This window comes from Chenopodium album, chromosome 6 (assembly GCF_948465745.1).
Source record: "Chenopodium album chromosome 6, dcCheAlbu1.1, whole genome shotgun sequence".
NCBI lineage: Eukaryota > Viridiplantae > Streptophyta > Magnoliopsida > Caryophyllales > Amaranthaceae > Chenopodium > Chenopodium album.
Genome location: NC_137839.1, coordinates 74,055,127 through 74,072,285, shown reverse-complemented (window position 1 = coordinate 74,072,285; position 17,159 = coordinate 74,055,127). Strand labels below are relative to the sequence as shown.

The 17,159-nt window shown below is 46.5% G+C and overlaps 1 protein-coding gene across 1 annotated transcript; it reads right to left on the bottom strand.

Annotated features, from left to right (window-relative positions):
- Positions 1-5,637: 5,637 nt before the first annotated feature.
- Positions 5,638-7,237, bottom strand: LOC145637224 (uncharacterized). Its single transcript, XM_081688700.1, has 3 exons — positions 7,010-7,237; positions 6,480-6,713; positions 5,638-6,369 (listed from the first exon to the last, which is right to left on the bottom strand). Exons 1-3 carry the CDS (start codon positions 7,235-7,237, stop codon positions 5,638-5,640), a joined length of 1,194 nt encoding a protein of 397 aa, XP_081544826.1.
- Between the last annotated feature and the right edge of the window lie 9,922 nt (positions 7,238-17,159).

Sequence of the window (17,159 nt, the reverse complement as noted above, 5' to 3'; positions counted from 1 at the left end):
GTTATCGAAAACGGAGTTTTAATACGTTATTTATAGTGAAAATTAGCCAAAAAGATAAAATTAACAAAACAGAGTCTGATGCACGCAAAACGAGGTTGGCGCCAGGCATTGGCCATTGGCGCCAGGCGCCAATGGCTAGCACCAGGCGCCAATGGCTGGCGCCAGGCGCTAGGCCTGGTTCCAGGCGCCAATGCCTGGAGTCAGGCGCCAAGCCCGTTTTTAACGCGTTTTTGTTTTTATCATATCTTTTGATCTAGAAGTCCAAATAAGGCATATAATATGTCGTTGGAAAGCTCTTAAAGTCTACTTTCCAACCCAATTAGAACCAGATTAAAATATTTTGTATATAAAAAGATATGGCCAAAATAGTGGAAGGGTGTCAGTTTTGGATAAAGTTTCATGTCTCATTCATATCTTTTTCGTTATAACTCGGATTTAATATTATAATATATCATTGGAAAGATAATTTAAAGATCTATCCAACCATATAAAATTTGGATAAATATTATGAGGCACAAAAATAAAATCTTAATATATTCCACTTCGTACAAAACAAGGATTCTTAAAAGGAGTAGTTTTATTCAATTTCAAACTCTTTAAAACATAATTATCAATCCTAACTCCATTAGGATTTAAAAGAACCTTCTAGAGTATTCTAGAAGACTATAATCAATCCTAATAGCTTTAGGAATGATAATTAATAATAGGCCCTCCTCTAGATCATTGAGCCGCATATAAAAACCAAATCGGGCCCAGTTTAGTAAATTGGTCATAACTTCCTCAATATTCATCGGAATTGGGCTTATAATATATCGTTGGAAAGGTCTTTGCAAGCCCCATCCAACTACACTACTATTGGACCCATATTATGGACCAACCAAACTGGATTGGCTGTTTTCTTAAAATAAGTTTTCAAAAACATAGAGAAAAGAAAAGAAATTAAAACTATCCGCAACGCTAGACTTTCCACACTTTCACTTCATTCGATTATGATTCGACGCGAAAGGTACTCATCACTGGGTTTGGTTTTGGGGAGACACAAATGGGTGTCTACAACCCCCTCACCCCTCCCCTGCCAGGCCGCCGGTGGCCGGCGACCACAAAATTCCCCGGCGCCGACACCGATGGCCTCTCCCCCACCCACGACACTACCCAACCCCCACCCCCTTTCCCTTCCTCTTTCTTTCCCCTTCCCCTTTCCCCAATCCCCTTTCTCCACCCCGACAACGCGACACCACCCCCTCCCCTCACCCCATGCCGGAAACGACCCCCGTCTCCCTGCCAAAGTCGACCCTCCTTCCCCACCGTCAGTCGACCCCCTAGACCCTAACGAAACCCTAAGAAAATCAGAATCAGGGTTTAAGGGTTTTGGAGTGTCGATTGACGATAAGGGAAGGGGAGGGAGGGGGTCGAATCCGGCTGGGGACGGGGGGAGGGGTCGACTCCGGCAGGGAGGTGTTGGGGTTTGGAAAGGAGAATGGGGAAAGGGAAAATGAAGGGGAAGGGTTGGGTGGGGGCATCATGGGTGGCTGGGAGAGGCCATCGGTGCCGGTGCCGGCGAATTTTGTGGTCGCTGACCACCGGCGGCCTGGCAAGGGAGGGGGGTGAGCTGGCAGGGGAGGGGTGAGGGGGCTTGGGGTTTTTTCCTTTTTTTTTTTTTTAAATTTATAATTATTAGATTTTTTAATAATTAATCATATAATTATTCCTGATTAATTATTATTAGAAAAATAACAAACCACATTCTGACACATGTCACAATTAACCTTTATAACCGGTTACAACAGGTTTTGACTCATTTAAAGTGAATACCCTATAAAGGTTGGATTATTCTGAGTTAATCGAAAGGTTGACTTATTTTGAGCGAACCGGACAAAGGTTGACTTATTCTTGACAAATTTTCCTTTTAATTATTAATTTTAAAGATTAATTAACAATTAAAATGACACTAAATCAAAGTTAACTTTTATTTTAACTCGTACTAAAAGAGGGATGAAAGAGAAGCAGGGGTTTTAATAGGAGTTAATTGGAGGGAAAAGGGGTGTATATATTAAGCAATATAGGAGGTCATGTGACTCGCACACTCGTGGTCAACATCGGAAAAATAGAGTCAACGCCGGAAAGTAACATTTGGTTGTCTTTGATAAAAAAATTTATAATGTGGTCTGAAATTACCAAAAAAAATTTAAAAGATAGTTTTAAATAAAGTGGACACTTTAAAAGGTTATTTCTGACAAATTTTCCTAAAAATTTTCCTTAATTAAAATAAATCTTTTGAGTTCACTGAGTTCTGTTATGAGGAGATTAGTTGATTATTTTAATTGGTTTCACTTAATTATTTCTAGAAAAAAAAAAACTACTGTGATTTAACTTGTTGATAAAGAATTAATGAGTTATGTGGGATCGTTAGATCGACTATTTCTCCGGCCATACGTTGAGAAATTCTATAATGCATGCAAGATCTTCTTAAAGATAGTAATTCTGATGAAAAAATAAATTTTTTTATGTGATTCAAATGATTGATTATGTATTTGTTATGTCATATGGTCTTTTTTTTTTAATAATTGATTTTACCATAAAAAAGAATCACTATTTTTTACAAATAAAAATATAACATATGCAAGAACGAGTTTATAAAAAAATATAACATATGCAAGAACGAGTTTATATCCACAAACACTTCTCGTGTTGAAACATTAATATTTTTGCACTATGAACAAATTTTTATTTTTACAAACACTTCAATATTTTGTATGTAGGAATATTGTCCTTGCCTCATTCCATTGCATAGCTTACATTATATACAAAGCACCTGGGGAAGTATAGCAGACATAATGCGTAGGGAAATATACAATACATGGGGAATGATTAATACAATGATAGTAAATGCATCATCACAATTACATAGACTAATACACCCCCGCAGTCCGAGCGGGAGGTAAACGAACGCTTAGACTGGAACGAAACTCCTCGAAGAGAACTTGCGGCAACCCCTTGGTAAAGATGTCAGCGAGTTGGTATCTTGATGGGACGTGAAGAACTCGAACCTGACCACGACTGACCTTTTCCCTAACAAAATGGATGTCCATTTCTATATGTTTTGTTCTTTGATGTTGGACGGGGTTGCCCGAGAGATACACAGCGCTCACATTATCGCAGTAGACGATCGTTGCTTTGGTGAGGGGATGGCGCAATTCAAGCAGCAAATTGTGAAGCCAGCATGCTTCAGCTACGACATTAGCCACTCCCCTGTACTCGGCTTCGGCGCTTGAGCGTGACAATGTAGGCTGCCTCTTGGCAGACCAAGAGATTAGATTGTCGCCGAGAAAAACACAATACCCGGAGGTTGATCTTCGCGTGTCGGGACACCCACCCGAGTTCGCGTCGGTGTATGAGATGAGGGTAGAAAGAGAGGATGGATATAGGTGAAGCCCAAGCTTGAGAGTACCTTTTAAGTACCGTAATATACGACGAAGGGCTTGCATATGTTCTTGGCGAGGATCATGCATAAACAAGCATATTTGTTGGACGGTGTATAAGATATCGGGTCGTGTGAAGGTGAGGTATTGCAAGGCTCCGGCAAAGCTTCGGTATAGTGTCGGGTCGGCAACTGGGGGCCCAGAATTCGCACTCAACTTTGCTTTGGAGTCGACTGGTGTTGCAGAAGGGTTGCAGGAGGACATATTTTCTCTTGCTATTATATCCTCTGCGTATGCCTTTTGTGACAAGAAAAGCCCATTTGAATGATGGGTCACCGAAATACCAAGAAATGAGTTCAAAAGCCCAAGGTCTTTCATTGTAAATTCAGATTTGAGCTTGCCCATGATGGATAGTCGAAGAGCCTTAGACGATGTAGTGAGGATGATGTCGTCTACATATAGCAAGATATATATAAGCAATCTCCTTGCCATGGCAATAGATGAAGAGAGAGTGATCCAATTTGCTATGGACAAATCCAATTGTAGAGACAAAATTTGCGAACCTACGATACCAAGCCCGTGGGGCTTGCTTGAGACCGTATAATGCCTTTTTGAGGAGGCACACATGAGATGGATTTTCTTTGTCGCGAAGGCCTGGAGGTTGGTGCATGTACACAGTTTCATCAAGATCCCCATTCAAAAAAGCATTTTTGACGTCCATTTGGTGTATAGGCCAAGACTTGGATACGGCAATGCTTATAACGGTTCGAATGGTGGCCGGTTTGACCACGGGGGTAAATGTTTCATCACAATCAACTCCAACCTGTTGGTTCCTTCCATTAACAACAAGACGGGCTTTGTGCCTCTCAAAATCACCGTTAGCATTTTTCTTGTGGCGATATAGCCACATACAAGGAATAATGTTGGCATTAGGGGGACGGGGCACCAACTCCCAAGTCTTAGTTTTAATTAGAGCATGAAACTCGTCAAGCATAACTTCTTTCCAATTCGGGTCCGACAAGGCGGCAATGGGATTTTTGGGAATGGGAGAGGGGGCAGTGGAGGTGTGGAGATTGAAGGGAGTTTTCGGTTTATAAATGCCATGGGAACTTCTAGTTGCCATTTGGGGTGAAAGTGGTGGATTTCTGATTTGGAGGGGTTGGGTTGCGCTAGTGGGCTGGCCCAGAGACGATGGTGATGATGGGCTGGAGATTAGTGAAGCGGGTTGGGCCGCTGGAACAAGAGGGGAGGTGTCTGGGATAGATGGGCTGGTGATTGGGGGAGAAGGAGGTGGCGTTGGTGAGTGAGGTTCTTATTGGGCCTGATTGGTTTGTTGGGCCGCAACAGGAAGTGAGGGTTGGCATAAATGGTGCAAGATATAAGGAAGGAGCCCATGATCGAGAAATTCATAAGTTTGGGAAGTTGGACAGTGAACTTTAGAAAATGGAAATTGTGTTTCATCGAACACTACAGGCCTAGAGATGAAAATTTTGTTGCTTGACATATCGTAGCATTTGTAGCCACGATGGTTCGGAGGATACCCTAAGAAGACACATGGGGTAGACCGGGCTTGGAGTTTGTTGATTGTGGTGGATGGGAAGAGAGGATAGCATAGGCACCCGAAAACTTTGAGATAAGAGTATGTGGGATCTTTGTGATAGAGAATTTTTGTGGGAGAGTTGAGACCTATTGTTTTTGAGGGGAGGATGTTGTGGAGGTATGTTGCCATTTGAAGGGCATGATGCCTAAAAGAGGGAGGCATAGAGGAGTGAGCTAAGAGAGTGCGGATCATGTTGTTGATAGTGCGTATTTTTCGTTCTGCTTTTCTATTTTGAGAGGATGTGTGGGGACAAGAAAATCGGAAGGTCATGCCATTTTGTTCACAAAAAATTCGGAAGGGTCCATTATCATATTCTTTTCCATTGTCACATTGAAAGCACTTGATTTCTCAATCTTTCAAATTGAGTTTTAGCATAAGCACGAAATTGGAGAAAGAATGAGTGCACTTGGGATTTTATACAAATAGGGTAGGTCCACAAAAAATTGCTAAAATCGTCCAAGAACAACACATAATATAAATGGCCCGCGGAACTTAATTTAGGTGATGTCCAAAGATCACTATGGACCAAATCAAAAGGCATACAAGTAGTAGAATGAGAGTCTAAAAATGGCAGCTTAACAAGTTTTCCAAGAGGACATGAGACACAAATAGAATTGTCTAAATTTCTTTTACAACAACAACATTTTGCTTAGCAAGAGACTGTAAGATATTTTTGCCAGGATGTCCAAGTCGAGCGTGCCAAATTGACGGAGAGAGAGCGACAAAGGTGGAATGTGAGGTGGCGGGGATGGTGGTGGAGACGGGATAAAGGTCACCGGTGCTATCACATCGCATACGAGTTGTTCCCGTTGCAAGGTCCTTCACATAAAAACCGAACGGGTCAAACTCAATGGAAACCCAATTATCACAAGTGAATTTTCTTACGGAAATCAGATTTTTAATAAGCTTAGGGGCATGAAGAACATCATTTAAGGAGAAGGGGGGATGTGGAGAGGGAAGAGAAGCACAACCAACACCCCGAATTGGAATAGCATGCCCGTTACCAACAATTATATTTCGAGGATTGCTCAAATTAAAGTAAGACGAGAGAGTACCTGACTGAGATGTCATGTAGGAGGTGGCGCCGGTGTCCATGTACCACCCGCCGTTCGGTGGTGTGAGGGAGAGTGTGTGAAGGGCAGCATCAATGTCGGTTGGAGCATAGCTTGCGGCAGATGAGGTTTGAGCAGAGTACGCTTGTTGCTGTGTGGGTCCTGGGCCAAGTAACCCTTGCTGACGGGGCCCAACAGGCCTGGACCATGGTGCTGTTGGGTATGGGCACGGTGGCGCCGCCCATGGCTGTTGTCCCCACTGAGCCCATGGTGGGTATTGAGACCATTGTGGCCAATTCTGCCAATTGTTGCCATGGTTGGAGTGATTTACGTCGCGGTTATTGTTGTTGTGGTGCTATCCACGACCACGACCCCCGCCGCCGCGATTGCGGCCGCCGCGGCCATTACCCCTGTTTCCCCTGTTGTTGGAATTGCTTGACCGATTGTAGTTGTCATAAGGTTCGAATTATCAGTGGGATAGGGAGCCGAGTCATTCTCGAAGGTGATGAGGGCGGAGCCGGCGGTGATGGCCTTGCTGGCAGCCTGAGTTGCGAGGCGGGATTCCTCGAGGGTGAGGATAGATCTGGCCTTGTAGAAAGAGGGCAGAGGATCGGCTTGTTGCAAAATAGAAGCGACACTATCCTACGATTTTGAGAGGCCACGGATTAAAGTGAGCACCAGGCGTTGGTTGTTGACCGGAGCTCCGACATTTGCGAGTTGGTCGGCAATCATTTTAACGTGTTGACAGTAGGAGGAGATATTGGGAAAGTATTTCATTTCAATGGTGGAGAATTCCCCTTCCAATTGAACTGCTCGAGAGCTTTGATTATCGAGGAAAATGTCACGAAGATGCTCCCAAGCTTGTTGGGCAGTGGATTCGAGTTCCAGGATTATTTGAAGAAGGTCATTTGAGATTGTGGTAATATCCATCCTAGCACAATTGCGTCGAGGCGGGTCCAAAGGGCAGGATCGGCAGATTCCTCTTTGTCTTTTGGTGGCAGTATGTGGTCGATAACATCGTATGCACGAGCTTGTATTTTGAAGAGCTCGGCCCAAGAAGAATAAAGGGTCTTTTTCATCTCCAATGTGATAGAAATGAGGCTTTTTATGTTGGTGACTGCACACGCAGGGTGAAAGGGAGTGGTTTTGAGCTGTTCGTTCACCATGGTAGTGACGAGAGAGGAGGAAGAGAGAGCAGAAATGGGCAGAGAAGGGAAGAGGGAGATGAAGAGGAGATGAAAAGTCAGATATAGGAACCTAATCTGATACCATGTATATTGTCCTTGCCTCATTCCATTGCATAGCTTACATTATATACAAAGCACCTAGGGAAGTATAGCAGACATAATGCCTAGGGAAATATACAATACATGGGGAATGATTAATACAATGATAGTAAATGCATCATCACAATTACACAGGCTAATATTGTGCATGGACAAGAATGAAAAAGTAGCAATGATTTAAACAAATAAAGTATGGTAGATTAGTTCCTTAACAGATTTTATAAATGGTGTAGAATAGCGTTGACCAGGGGTGTTTCGGGTGTCTTTTGGATTTCCTGGGATACTGGTCACGCTCTTCAGGCAACGAGACAGTCCAACCTGCAAAACAACGAATATTCCGATCAACGGAATATTCGCCTCCGACGATCAAGTCAGTGATCAAAACGGAAAAGGCTAGAGAGAAAGTAGAGAGAAGGTGGAGCTATTTAATGCTCTGTTGTTTGTAAATGTCTTAATCCCCCCTCCCATCATAAATGATTGGGGTATTTATAGGGGGAAACTCGTGCCCCTTTCTAGGGTTTGTACCCTTGATTTGCGTGGCGTGATTGGCTGCGCAATCAGTGAATGTCACGTGCTACTCTAGGGGCGCCGTTTTGCGGCTTTCATTGATATCTCTCGGGATTTGGGCCCTGACGTTGTTAGGGCTTTCTGGCGTGCTGATTAAAGAGGGAACACATGCCCTAAACACGTGGCATCTTCTCATGACGACAAGTGTCACCCTCTAACTGGGCCACGTGTCGCTATGAGACTGGCCTGAGACAATAAGGGCTCTGAATTGCGTGGCATCTTCCCGTGGTGACACGTGTCACCCTATAACTGGGCCACGTTTCACTATGGGATTGGTCATGAATACGAGGTATTTTTACCCTCAACATTTTCCCCTCAGAGGGGGTGGCTCGTACGCCTACAGGCCGACTCCTCTGACCTTAAATAGCCTTGGTGCGTACAAGTGTATTAGGGTTTTGTTAGTTTTCTGTCCGCCTGACAATTTTAGAGCGAACGCCTGTCTATACAAATGGTGCGGACGAAGGTAGGTCGTCTTGCTTTTGGGAGATGCGGCCGTCTTGCCATTGCGGAGAGAGCTTTAGCTCTGCCAACTTCCCTTTGGACGCGCCGTTTATTAGGTCATCTTCGTTTCCGCCTAATTTAACGGAGTTGCTCCTTGTCCCTCCAAATTCTAGGTCACATTTTCAAATTGTAACCGTTCAGCTGTGTTAGGCGAGAAAGATGAATTTACTGTCTTACCCCCATAAATTTTGCCTATATATACAAGGGGTTTGACTTCATTTTGTCACTTTGGAACTTTACATTTTCTAGAGAGAAGTCAGAGCTTCTAGAGAGAGAAAGTGAGTTTTTCTTTGAAACTTCGAGAGCTCCGCCGTGCGTTTGAGTTTTCCGGGCACTTTTGTTGAGTTTTCCGATCAACCTCCAAGGCTTCCATGTTTTCAACACGTACAGAGGTAGGCCGCCTGCTTTCTTTTCATTGCATTTTTATTTCTTTGTTCATTTAAAATCTGGCTCAACACTCGGCTTCGTCCGTTTCTCCTCATGAGGCCGGCCGTTCGCTTGGGACTGAGGAGTCTAGAGTGGACGGAGACGAGTTGTCTCCTTCATGGAGTGGGTCCATTTCTAGTGCGTACCAACTCACATCCACCCATTCTTCTCTGTCCCTGCAGTCGAACATGGCACGGACGATGCAGACGCATGACCGTTATGCGGCCAGAAATCCAGACGGAAGTCTGGTGAACCCTAGGCCTCCATATGACCAAAATAATACTAACTTAGAGACTTCTTCTTCCACTCCTACGACCGCTTCCACGGGCACTTACTGCTCGGCCGTGGAAGTAACTTCCTTGTTCGAGGAGCGCCAAAGAACTCAAGACGCTTCTACTACGGGGGGAACGTCCGGGCAAACTCTGGGGTTGAGGTTCCCCCAATATGCCAGCTCGGTCATGGATAGGGCCGAGTTGCTACTCTGTGAAGGGCCTCCTTCTTCTTCTCGGGCGGACGCTGATACGTCCGTCCCCACCCCCTCAGAACTCTATCTCCGATATGGTAGGTCGGACAGACCAAGAACGGGGGTTTCAATTAACGAACCGTCCGACCTGCCCCCTCGCAGAGCACCTCCTACAGGGAGTCAGGCGGCCGGTGCCAAAGATAAAGGCAAAAGGCCGCTTAAAGATATTGTCTCTCCCCGAGGCGACCATAGTTCTAGGAGCCGCAGCTCAGCGGAAGCAGCCGATCTGGACAGAGTGCTGTCTTCCGAGTTTGGGAGCGTTCCTCAGCGAGATGAGGATGAGATTGAGAATGCGGCCGAGGGCAACGCGGCGGCTGCTGAGGGCGAATAGGTGATTGAGGAGGATGTTGCCAATATTGACAACTTCAAGGATCCGTTTGCCTGTACGGTGGGTAGCACAGCCTTGGGCTACCTGAACTACAAATTTGAGGAATACAAGGCATTCCTCCACCTTAGGGAGGGATTCGAGATCCAGCCTCCAAGGAAGTCCCGCGCTTTGGCCGCTTGGGAAGAAGAGAGGCCGCGCCAAAGATCCTTTAGCGTCTACAGGGCGGCCTTAGACGTTGGACTGCGCTTCCCCCTCCATCCTTTCGTCCGCACAATCTTGGACGAGTATGACATAGCCCTCTTCCAGCTGATGCCAAACAACTGGTTGAACATTTTTTGGTACTTAGTGACGTGCATCTGCAAAGGCTTCAAGCCAGACTTCGCAGTTTTCTGTGAGATGCACTCACTGACTAAGCTGGACGCGGATACGGACGGCTGGTTCATCTTGAGCACCACTAGAGACTACATGATGGTGGTGGACCGCGTCTCTAAGTGGCGTGACTGGAAACACCGATTCTACCGCATCAAAACCAAGGATGTTGAATTCAACTTGCGGATGAATCGGTTCAATGCTGAGCCAATTCAACTTGGACGCGGGGACCTCAAGCCTGATAAGCCACCCGTCCACCCCAGCCAGGAGTACCAGCTTGAATATTTCAAAGTCAAGCGGGTGAAAAGGAACGGCAAAACTGAGCGCGTTCCAAGTAACTGGGTCCCTTTATCCAGCTGGCTGCGGGATCCCACATTTATGTCCGCCTATGGCCTGTACAAGAACCTGCCCCAAGGTGGACGCATGGACACATATTCTTACACATGCACAGATTATTTGAACTTGCAGAATTTTCTAACACTTTTTTCCTTTTCTCTTTCAGCTGAGGCGTACAAGATGCTTGACCCAGAGCAGAAAGGGGAGGTCAACATGACCGAGATTGACTTGGCTCGGTACAAGGCTCGCCAGAAGCTGTATGAGCAATCTAAAGGAGTAAGTAAACCCATCTTGATTTCTTCTTGTCGTCCGTGTATGCATTACGGAAGAGATCTTCTTCCTAACTTGGCACGGCCTATCAATTATATTATCTTGCTCTCTTTTTACTAACTTTTGCCTCTACAGCTGGCCACTCCAACCCCTCGGTCCAAACGGAAGCAGTCGTCCCCTACGTCCAAGACGGACCAGGACGGTAAGGCGTCCAAACAAAGGAAGATGGTCGCGTCCAAGACCACTTCCACTTCTGCGGCCAAGACGACGCCGCGGACTGCCTCTAAGCAGTCCAAAGGAGAACAACTCCGACTGAGCGATAGCGGGGCCTCCAAGTTCATAGATCCGTCCGCCATGTCGGGTCATGTTAGGTCCAAGAAATCGGACAATAGGGGTAAGTCGACCCCAGCAAAACCGACTGGGCCTGAATTGACTCCGCCCGTTCAAAGAGTCAAGGAAACCGATTAGCTGGAGGCCACTCAGTTGGCCGGCGACCAGCCTGGCCGGACGGGAGAAGAGGGTGACGAGCCTGCGCCGCCCCCGCCCTTCACTTTCAACCTTCCTACCCCTCCAAGCTTCTCTGACGGTTAGTCCAAGTAACTTTGGATTTTCTATTTCGTTTCTTCTCTCTTTTTTACTGAGCTTTCATTAAACTCTTTGCGTCCGCATACAGATATTGCAGAGGAGCTACACATGAAGGTGCCCGGCCAGTCCCTTACTGGGGCGGACAGGAAGGCCATGCGGGAAGCCATGGCCCGGGCCGTCCCTGCTGAGCAGCGAGATAAGCTGCGGGGGATACATGAGGGCTTCCTCGGCCCCATGATCAATTGCAGCGCTGAGGTAACCTTTACCCTCACATTCACTTAGTCAATTTTTCACTCTTACTTTGCTTTACACGTTTACCCTGTACGCAGCTCAGCCTGCGGCTGAATGCCTTCCTGGAATGGAAGGACAGGGAGAATGAGCGGCTGAAGCATGCCTGGGCCCAGATTCAGAAGGCCCAGGATGCCATTACTGGGGAAACAGCTGTCCAGCGCCGGTATTTCGAAACCCAAATCAACGCCCTGTCCGACAAGGCGGCACGACAGGTTGAAGATTTGGTGAGGCTGGGCGAGGCCCTCCAGCATGAGTCCGTGGTCAGAGATGCCATGAGACATGAGAGGGATCAGGCCCTGCTAGACTGCCAGCGTTGAAGGGAAGGGTTCGAGGCCTCCGAGAAGCTTCAAAGTGATGTGGCCTTGGCCCAAAAACACTTGTAGGAGGCCTTGGACGAGGCGGACGCTCTAAGAGCCGAGGTGGAAAGTTTAAAGAAGTCTGTTGAGGACTTAACTCTTCGATTGCAAACACCTCGAGCCCCCAGTGCGGATGAGGTGGTCCGCATTGAGCAGAACGCTGAGGACAGGCTGAAGAGCCACTTCTTTGAGGCTTTTGAGCTTATGGTGGACGAGAGAGAGGCGGCCTTTTATCAGGAACGCTCACCAAGCGTCTTAACTTTGTCTGCCTCAGAGAAGAGGCTAAGAAGGCCGGGCAGCCTTCACCTGAGCTAGACGTCACGCAACCTACCTCAGAAGAGGAGGAAATCGAAGTGACGGCCAGCAAAGACGGTGAGGCTGAGAGCAAGGAGACGCCTGCTGATGACGCGTCCCCTACCGCCGTTCAAGAGCTCGGCCCAGGCCAGAGTCCAGCTTCTACTCCAGTCGCCCCGTGATTTCAGCCTTTTTCTGCCTTTGTTAATTATTTTATTTTTGTTTTGTGTCTGCCGCCTTTTTGTGCGGTTTTATGTAAAGCACTTTGCCGCCCTTTGAGCAGTCTTTTATAAATTCAACTTTCAGATTTTGCTTCAAATTTTACACTTATGTTTTTTCATTTTCGTACGCGTACTTTTTCACGTTTTTGTATCTTCGTACATTTGGGGGGTATGCCCCTTTATTCGGCGTTCGCCTAGTCCATATTTTGGGTGGTTTGATTGACTTGGTAGAATTTATACCTTAGGTGGTATGACTTCTACCAAGTTAATCAAATCATAGTAATGATTGCCCTTGGACTAGGTGGTACGCCGAATCAACACATTATTTAGCCGTTCCATTGACTTTATGTGAGTTTGTCCGTTGAAACTATCGCTCGGACGCACTCAGAAAATTTCAAGTATGATCTCAACTTAAAATTTTTAAGTTTGGCTGGGCTGGAATGCCTAGGTATGCCCTTGCCCCATTAAATAGGTTTCGCAATGTACTTTACCTTTTTTCGTCCGCCTTAGTTAAGGGCGGACGTGTACATATGACTCGGGGTCAAGTTGCCCGTTTTTTATTTTATTTAATTTACTTTTGTTCTGCGACCGAGTTGTTGTGTTGCAAGCAACCTACTCGCAAATTTTACGCGGCATATCTGTATAAGCATAAATTAAATGGAAAGTAATATAACAATGTTTGACTTTTCATTAATTTGTCAAAATTACATTGTTGTGGTCGTACGGCTTACATTGCTCGGTCAACCGACCTAGCTGTATACACAGCTTTTGGCTAAGTACTTAAACTTAAACATAATATCTCTTCAGATTGTCGGTGTTCCATGTACGCGGAATGGGTCGGTCGTTCATGCCTTCAAGACGGTAAGTCCCATCTCGGACCTCTTCCCTTACTCGATACGGCCCTTCCCAATTTGGGGTCAGCTTCACATCCTCATTTGCTCGTCCCACGGCCTCCATCTTCCTAAGGACCAGATCTCCCAATTTTATCGGTCGCTTTGACACTCAGCGATTGTATGCCCTTGTCATCCGTAGACGATAGATTTCGTGTCTAAGCGCCGCGTTGCCCCTAGCTTCAGGAAGGAAGTCTAGGGCGGTCTTCATGGCTTCCCAATTAGCCGCTTCATCATATAGCATCACTCTAAGGGTAGGCTCATACATTTCAATTGGGAGGACAGCCTCGGCACCATAGACCATGATGAATGGGGTTTCTCCTGTGGAACTCTTGGCCGTGGTTCGTATGGACCATAGCACATTGACCAACTCATCAGCCCATAAGCCGCCTGCCCTTTCAAGCTTGCACTTAATTCCATTGGAGATCAACTTGTTGTATGCCTCTACCTGCCCATTGGCTTGTGGTCGGCCGACTGAAGCAAAGCAATGAGCTATGCCTTGGTCCTCCAACCACTCTTTGAGTTGAGGTGTTTCAAACTGGGGACCATTGTCGAACACCATAGACTGAGGAACGCCAAAGCGTGTAATGATACTCTTCCATATGAAAGCTGAAACATCCGTCCACTTGATGCCCCGGACAGCCTCGGCCTCTACCCACTTTGTGAAGTAGTCTACTGCTACAAACACATACCGCCTTTGGCCGGACGCTGGTGTGTACGGTCCTAAAATGTCCATCCCCCATTTGGCAAAGGGGAGCGGACTACTGATGGCCGAAAGACTATTGGTGGGTCGGTGGATCAAGGTTGTAAACCTCTAGCACTTGTCACAATTCTTTACCATTTCCATGGCGTCCGACTTTAATCTCGGCCAGTAGTAACCCAGACGGGCAGCCTTTTCAGCCAAAGCTCGTCCTCCAATGTGAGAGCCGCACTGCCTCTGGTGAAGATCGTCCAAGACATCATGCCCTCTCTCAGGAGTGATACATTTCAGGTACGGCTTCACAAATGCCTTTTTAAACAACTCTCCTTGCTTAATTTCAAACCAGGCCGCTCTCTTTTTCATCAGCCAGCTCTCTTTAGGATCGGCCGGGAGTAATCCGTCCTTTAGGTAAGATATGATCCCGTCCATCCAAGTGGAGCTTCTATTAATGTTATGTACTGGCTCAGCATCAATACTCCTCTTTTCTTTTACTTCCCAAAATACCGACCTGGGAGTATCACATGACGCTGAGGATGCTAACTTAGAGAGGGCGTCCGCCTGATGATTGGATGAACGAGGAACCTGCTGTAGAGTAAAATGATCTAGGCTCTTATCCTCCTCTTTTACAATCTTCAAGTATTTTATCATAGCCGGCTCCCTTGCCTCGAAGTCACCATTCACCTGGCCGACTAGAAGTAGGGAGTCCGAGCATACATCAATTTTTGTCGCTCCTGCCGCCTTACACATTCTAAGGCCGGCCAAGAGGGCTTCGTACTCGGCCTCATTATTAGAGGCTTGAAACTAGAATCTCAGAGCATATTCAAACTTATCTCCCTCGGGAGACTGACATATAACACCTGCACCACAACCAGTAGCTGTCGCACTACCATCCACGAACACTTTCCAGATCTGGTCTCCGGCCGTCTGAAGATCCGGCCGAGTCATTTCAGCTAAAAAATCAGCAAAGGCTTGCCCCTTAATTGCTTTTCTTGGCTCAAATGCAATGTCAAAGCCTCTCATTTCCAAGGCCCATTTAAGCATACGACCGCTTGCCTCCAGAGTTGTATATGACTTCTTCAGAGGTTGGTCTTTGTAGACCACAATTGAATGTGCCAAGAAGTATGGCCGCAGCTTTTTCGATGCCATGTATAATGCGAAGCCAAATTTTTCAGTAGGGGGATACCTTAGCTCGGCGTTATGAAGTACGTGGCTAATAAAGTAGACAGGGATCTGGCGGCCGTCCCGTTCAGCAAGTAGGACGACATTTAAGGAGTGTTCTGAGATGGCAAGATAGATAAATAGCTTCTCGCTCTTAAGTGGACTGACAAGTCGAGGCAATGTATGTAGATGGACTTTTTGCTGTACGGATGCTTCCTCGGCCTCCTCAGTCCACTCAAACATGGCTTTCTTTTTTATGGTTTAAAAGAAATAGCGGCACTTATCGCCTGATCTTGACAGAAATCTACCAAGTGTTGCTTAACAGCCGGTCAATCTTTGGACTTCTTTAATTGTCCTTGGTGACTTCATGTCCATGACGGCTTGGATTTTTTCAAGGTTGGCCTCAATTCCACGCTGATCAATTAAAAATCCGAGAAATTTACCGGACTCAACACCAAAGACACATTTCTTTGGATTTAACATCATCCTATGCCGCCTGAGTTCGGTGAAATTTTCTCGTAGATCCTCCAAATGGTCGGCCGGTTCTTTTGACTTGACAATCATGTCATCAATGTACGCCTCCATATTCCGGCCGAGATGATCTCTAAAGACTGTATTAACAAGTCGTTGAAAGGTAGCTGGGGCACTCTTAAGGCCGAATGGCATAACTTTGTAACAATACAACCCCTGCTCAGTCACGAACGCTGTTTTCTCTTGATCTTCTTCCCATAATGGAATTTGATGGAATCCGGAGTATGCGTCCATAAAACTCATCAGGGCATGCCCGGCCGTCGAATCAACCAGGCGGTCGATTTTGGGCAAGGGAAAGCTATCCTTTGGGCATGCCTTGTTCAGATCGGTGTAATCCACACACATTCTCCAAGTTCCATTCGGCTTCTTCACAAGGACCACATTGGCCACCCATTCTGGGTAATAACATTGCCGAATGAAACCTGCGTCCAGAAGCTTTTTGACTTCTGCTGCTGCCGCCTGATTCCTCTCTTTTCCATGATTCCTTTTCTTCTGGCGGACAGGTTTAATGGCCGGGTTTATAGCCAACTTATGCACGGCCAGGTTAGGGCTTATACCTGGCATCTCGCCAACATCAAATGCAAATACATCTTTGAAGTCTCTCAATAATTGAATTAACTCATCCCCAAGCACACCCAAAGCTATAGTGCCCACACTAACCGTCCAACCTGGTTGATCGGGGTCAAGCACTATATCTTGGTGGCTGCCGGCCGGCTGAGGTCGTAACTCTTCTGGCCGACCAACAGTCATTAGCTGCTATGCTTGCTCTATCTTGGCCGCCTTACGCTTCTGGCCGACCTGGTGTGTTGGGAGTGAGGTTCCTTCTTCTTTTGGCTCAGACGATTTTGGTCTGCGCGTTGTAGGCTTAACCGCCAACTGATTACATTCCTTTGCCATCTTCTGACTTCCTTGGATTGTACCTATTTTCCCGTCCGTCCTCTCAAACTTTAGCAGCATTAGGTGAGGCACAATGACTGCTTTTGCTGCATTCAGTGTAGGACGACCGAGTATGACATTATATCCAGTCAGTTCTTTCACAACCAAGAAGCGGACAACCATATCCCTTCCTTCCCCTTTTTGCCCAAATCGGACAGGTAAGTCTATCCGGCCTACCGGGTGGATGACATTCCCCCCAAATCCGACCAATGGGTGAGTGATGTCCTAGAGAGCATCCTCTGGGAAGCTTAGATTTTTCAAGGCGGCCAGGCTGATGATATCAGCCGCGCTACCCGTGTCTATCAATATTCGTCTGACCTTCAAATTGGCTATCTTCAAAATGAATACCATGGGATCATTGTGTAAGGCTTTGACCTCCCCCCGATCGGCCTCACTGATGATTACTTCGGGGAAGGGTTCAGCCTTTACTGAGTCCATCTGCATCACCTTTCCCAGGTTCCGGGCGTCCTGCTTGATCCCTTTCATAGTGGGGCCGCCTAAGGCAAATCGTCCTGATATC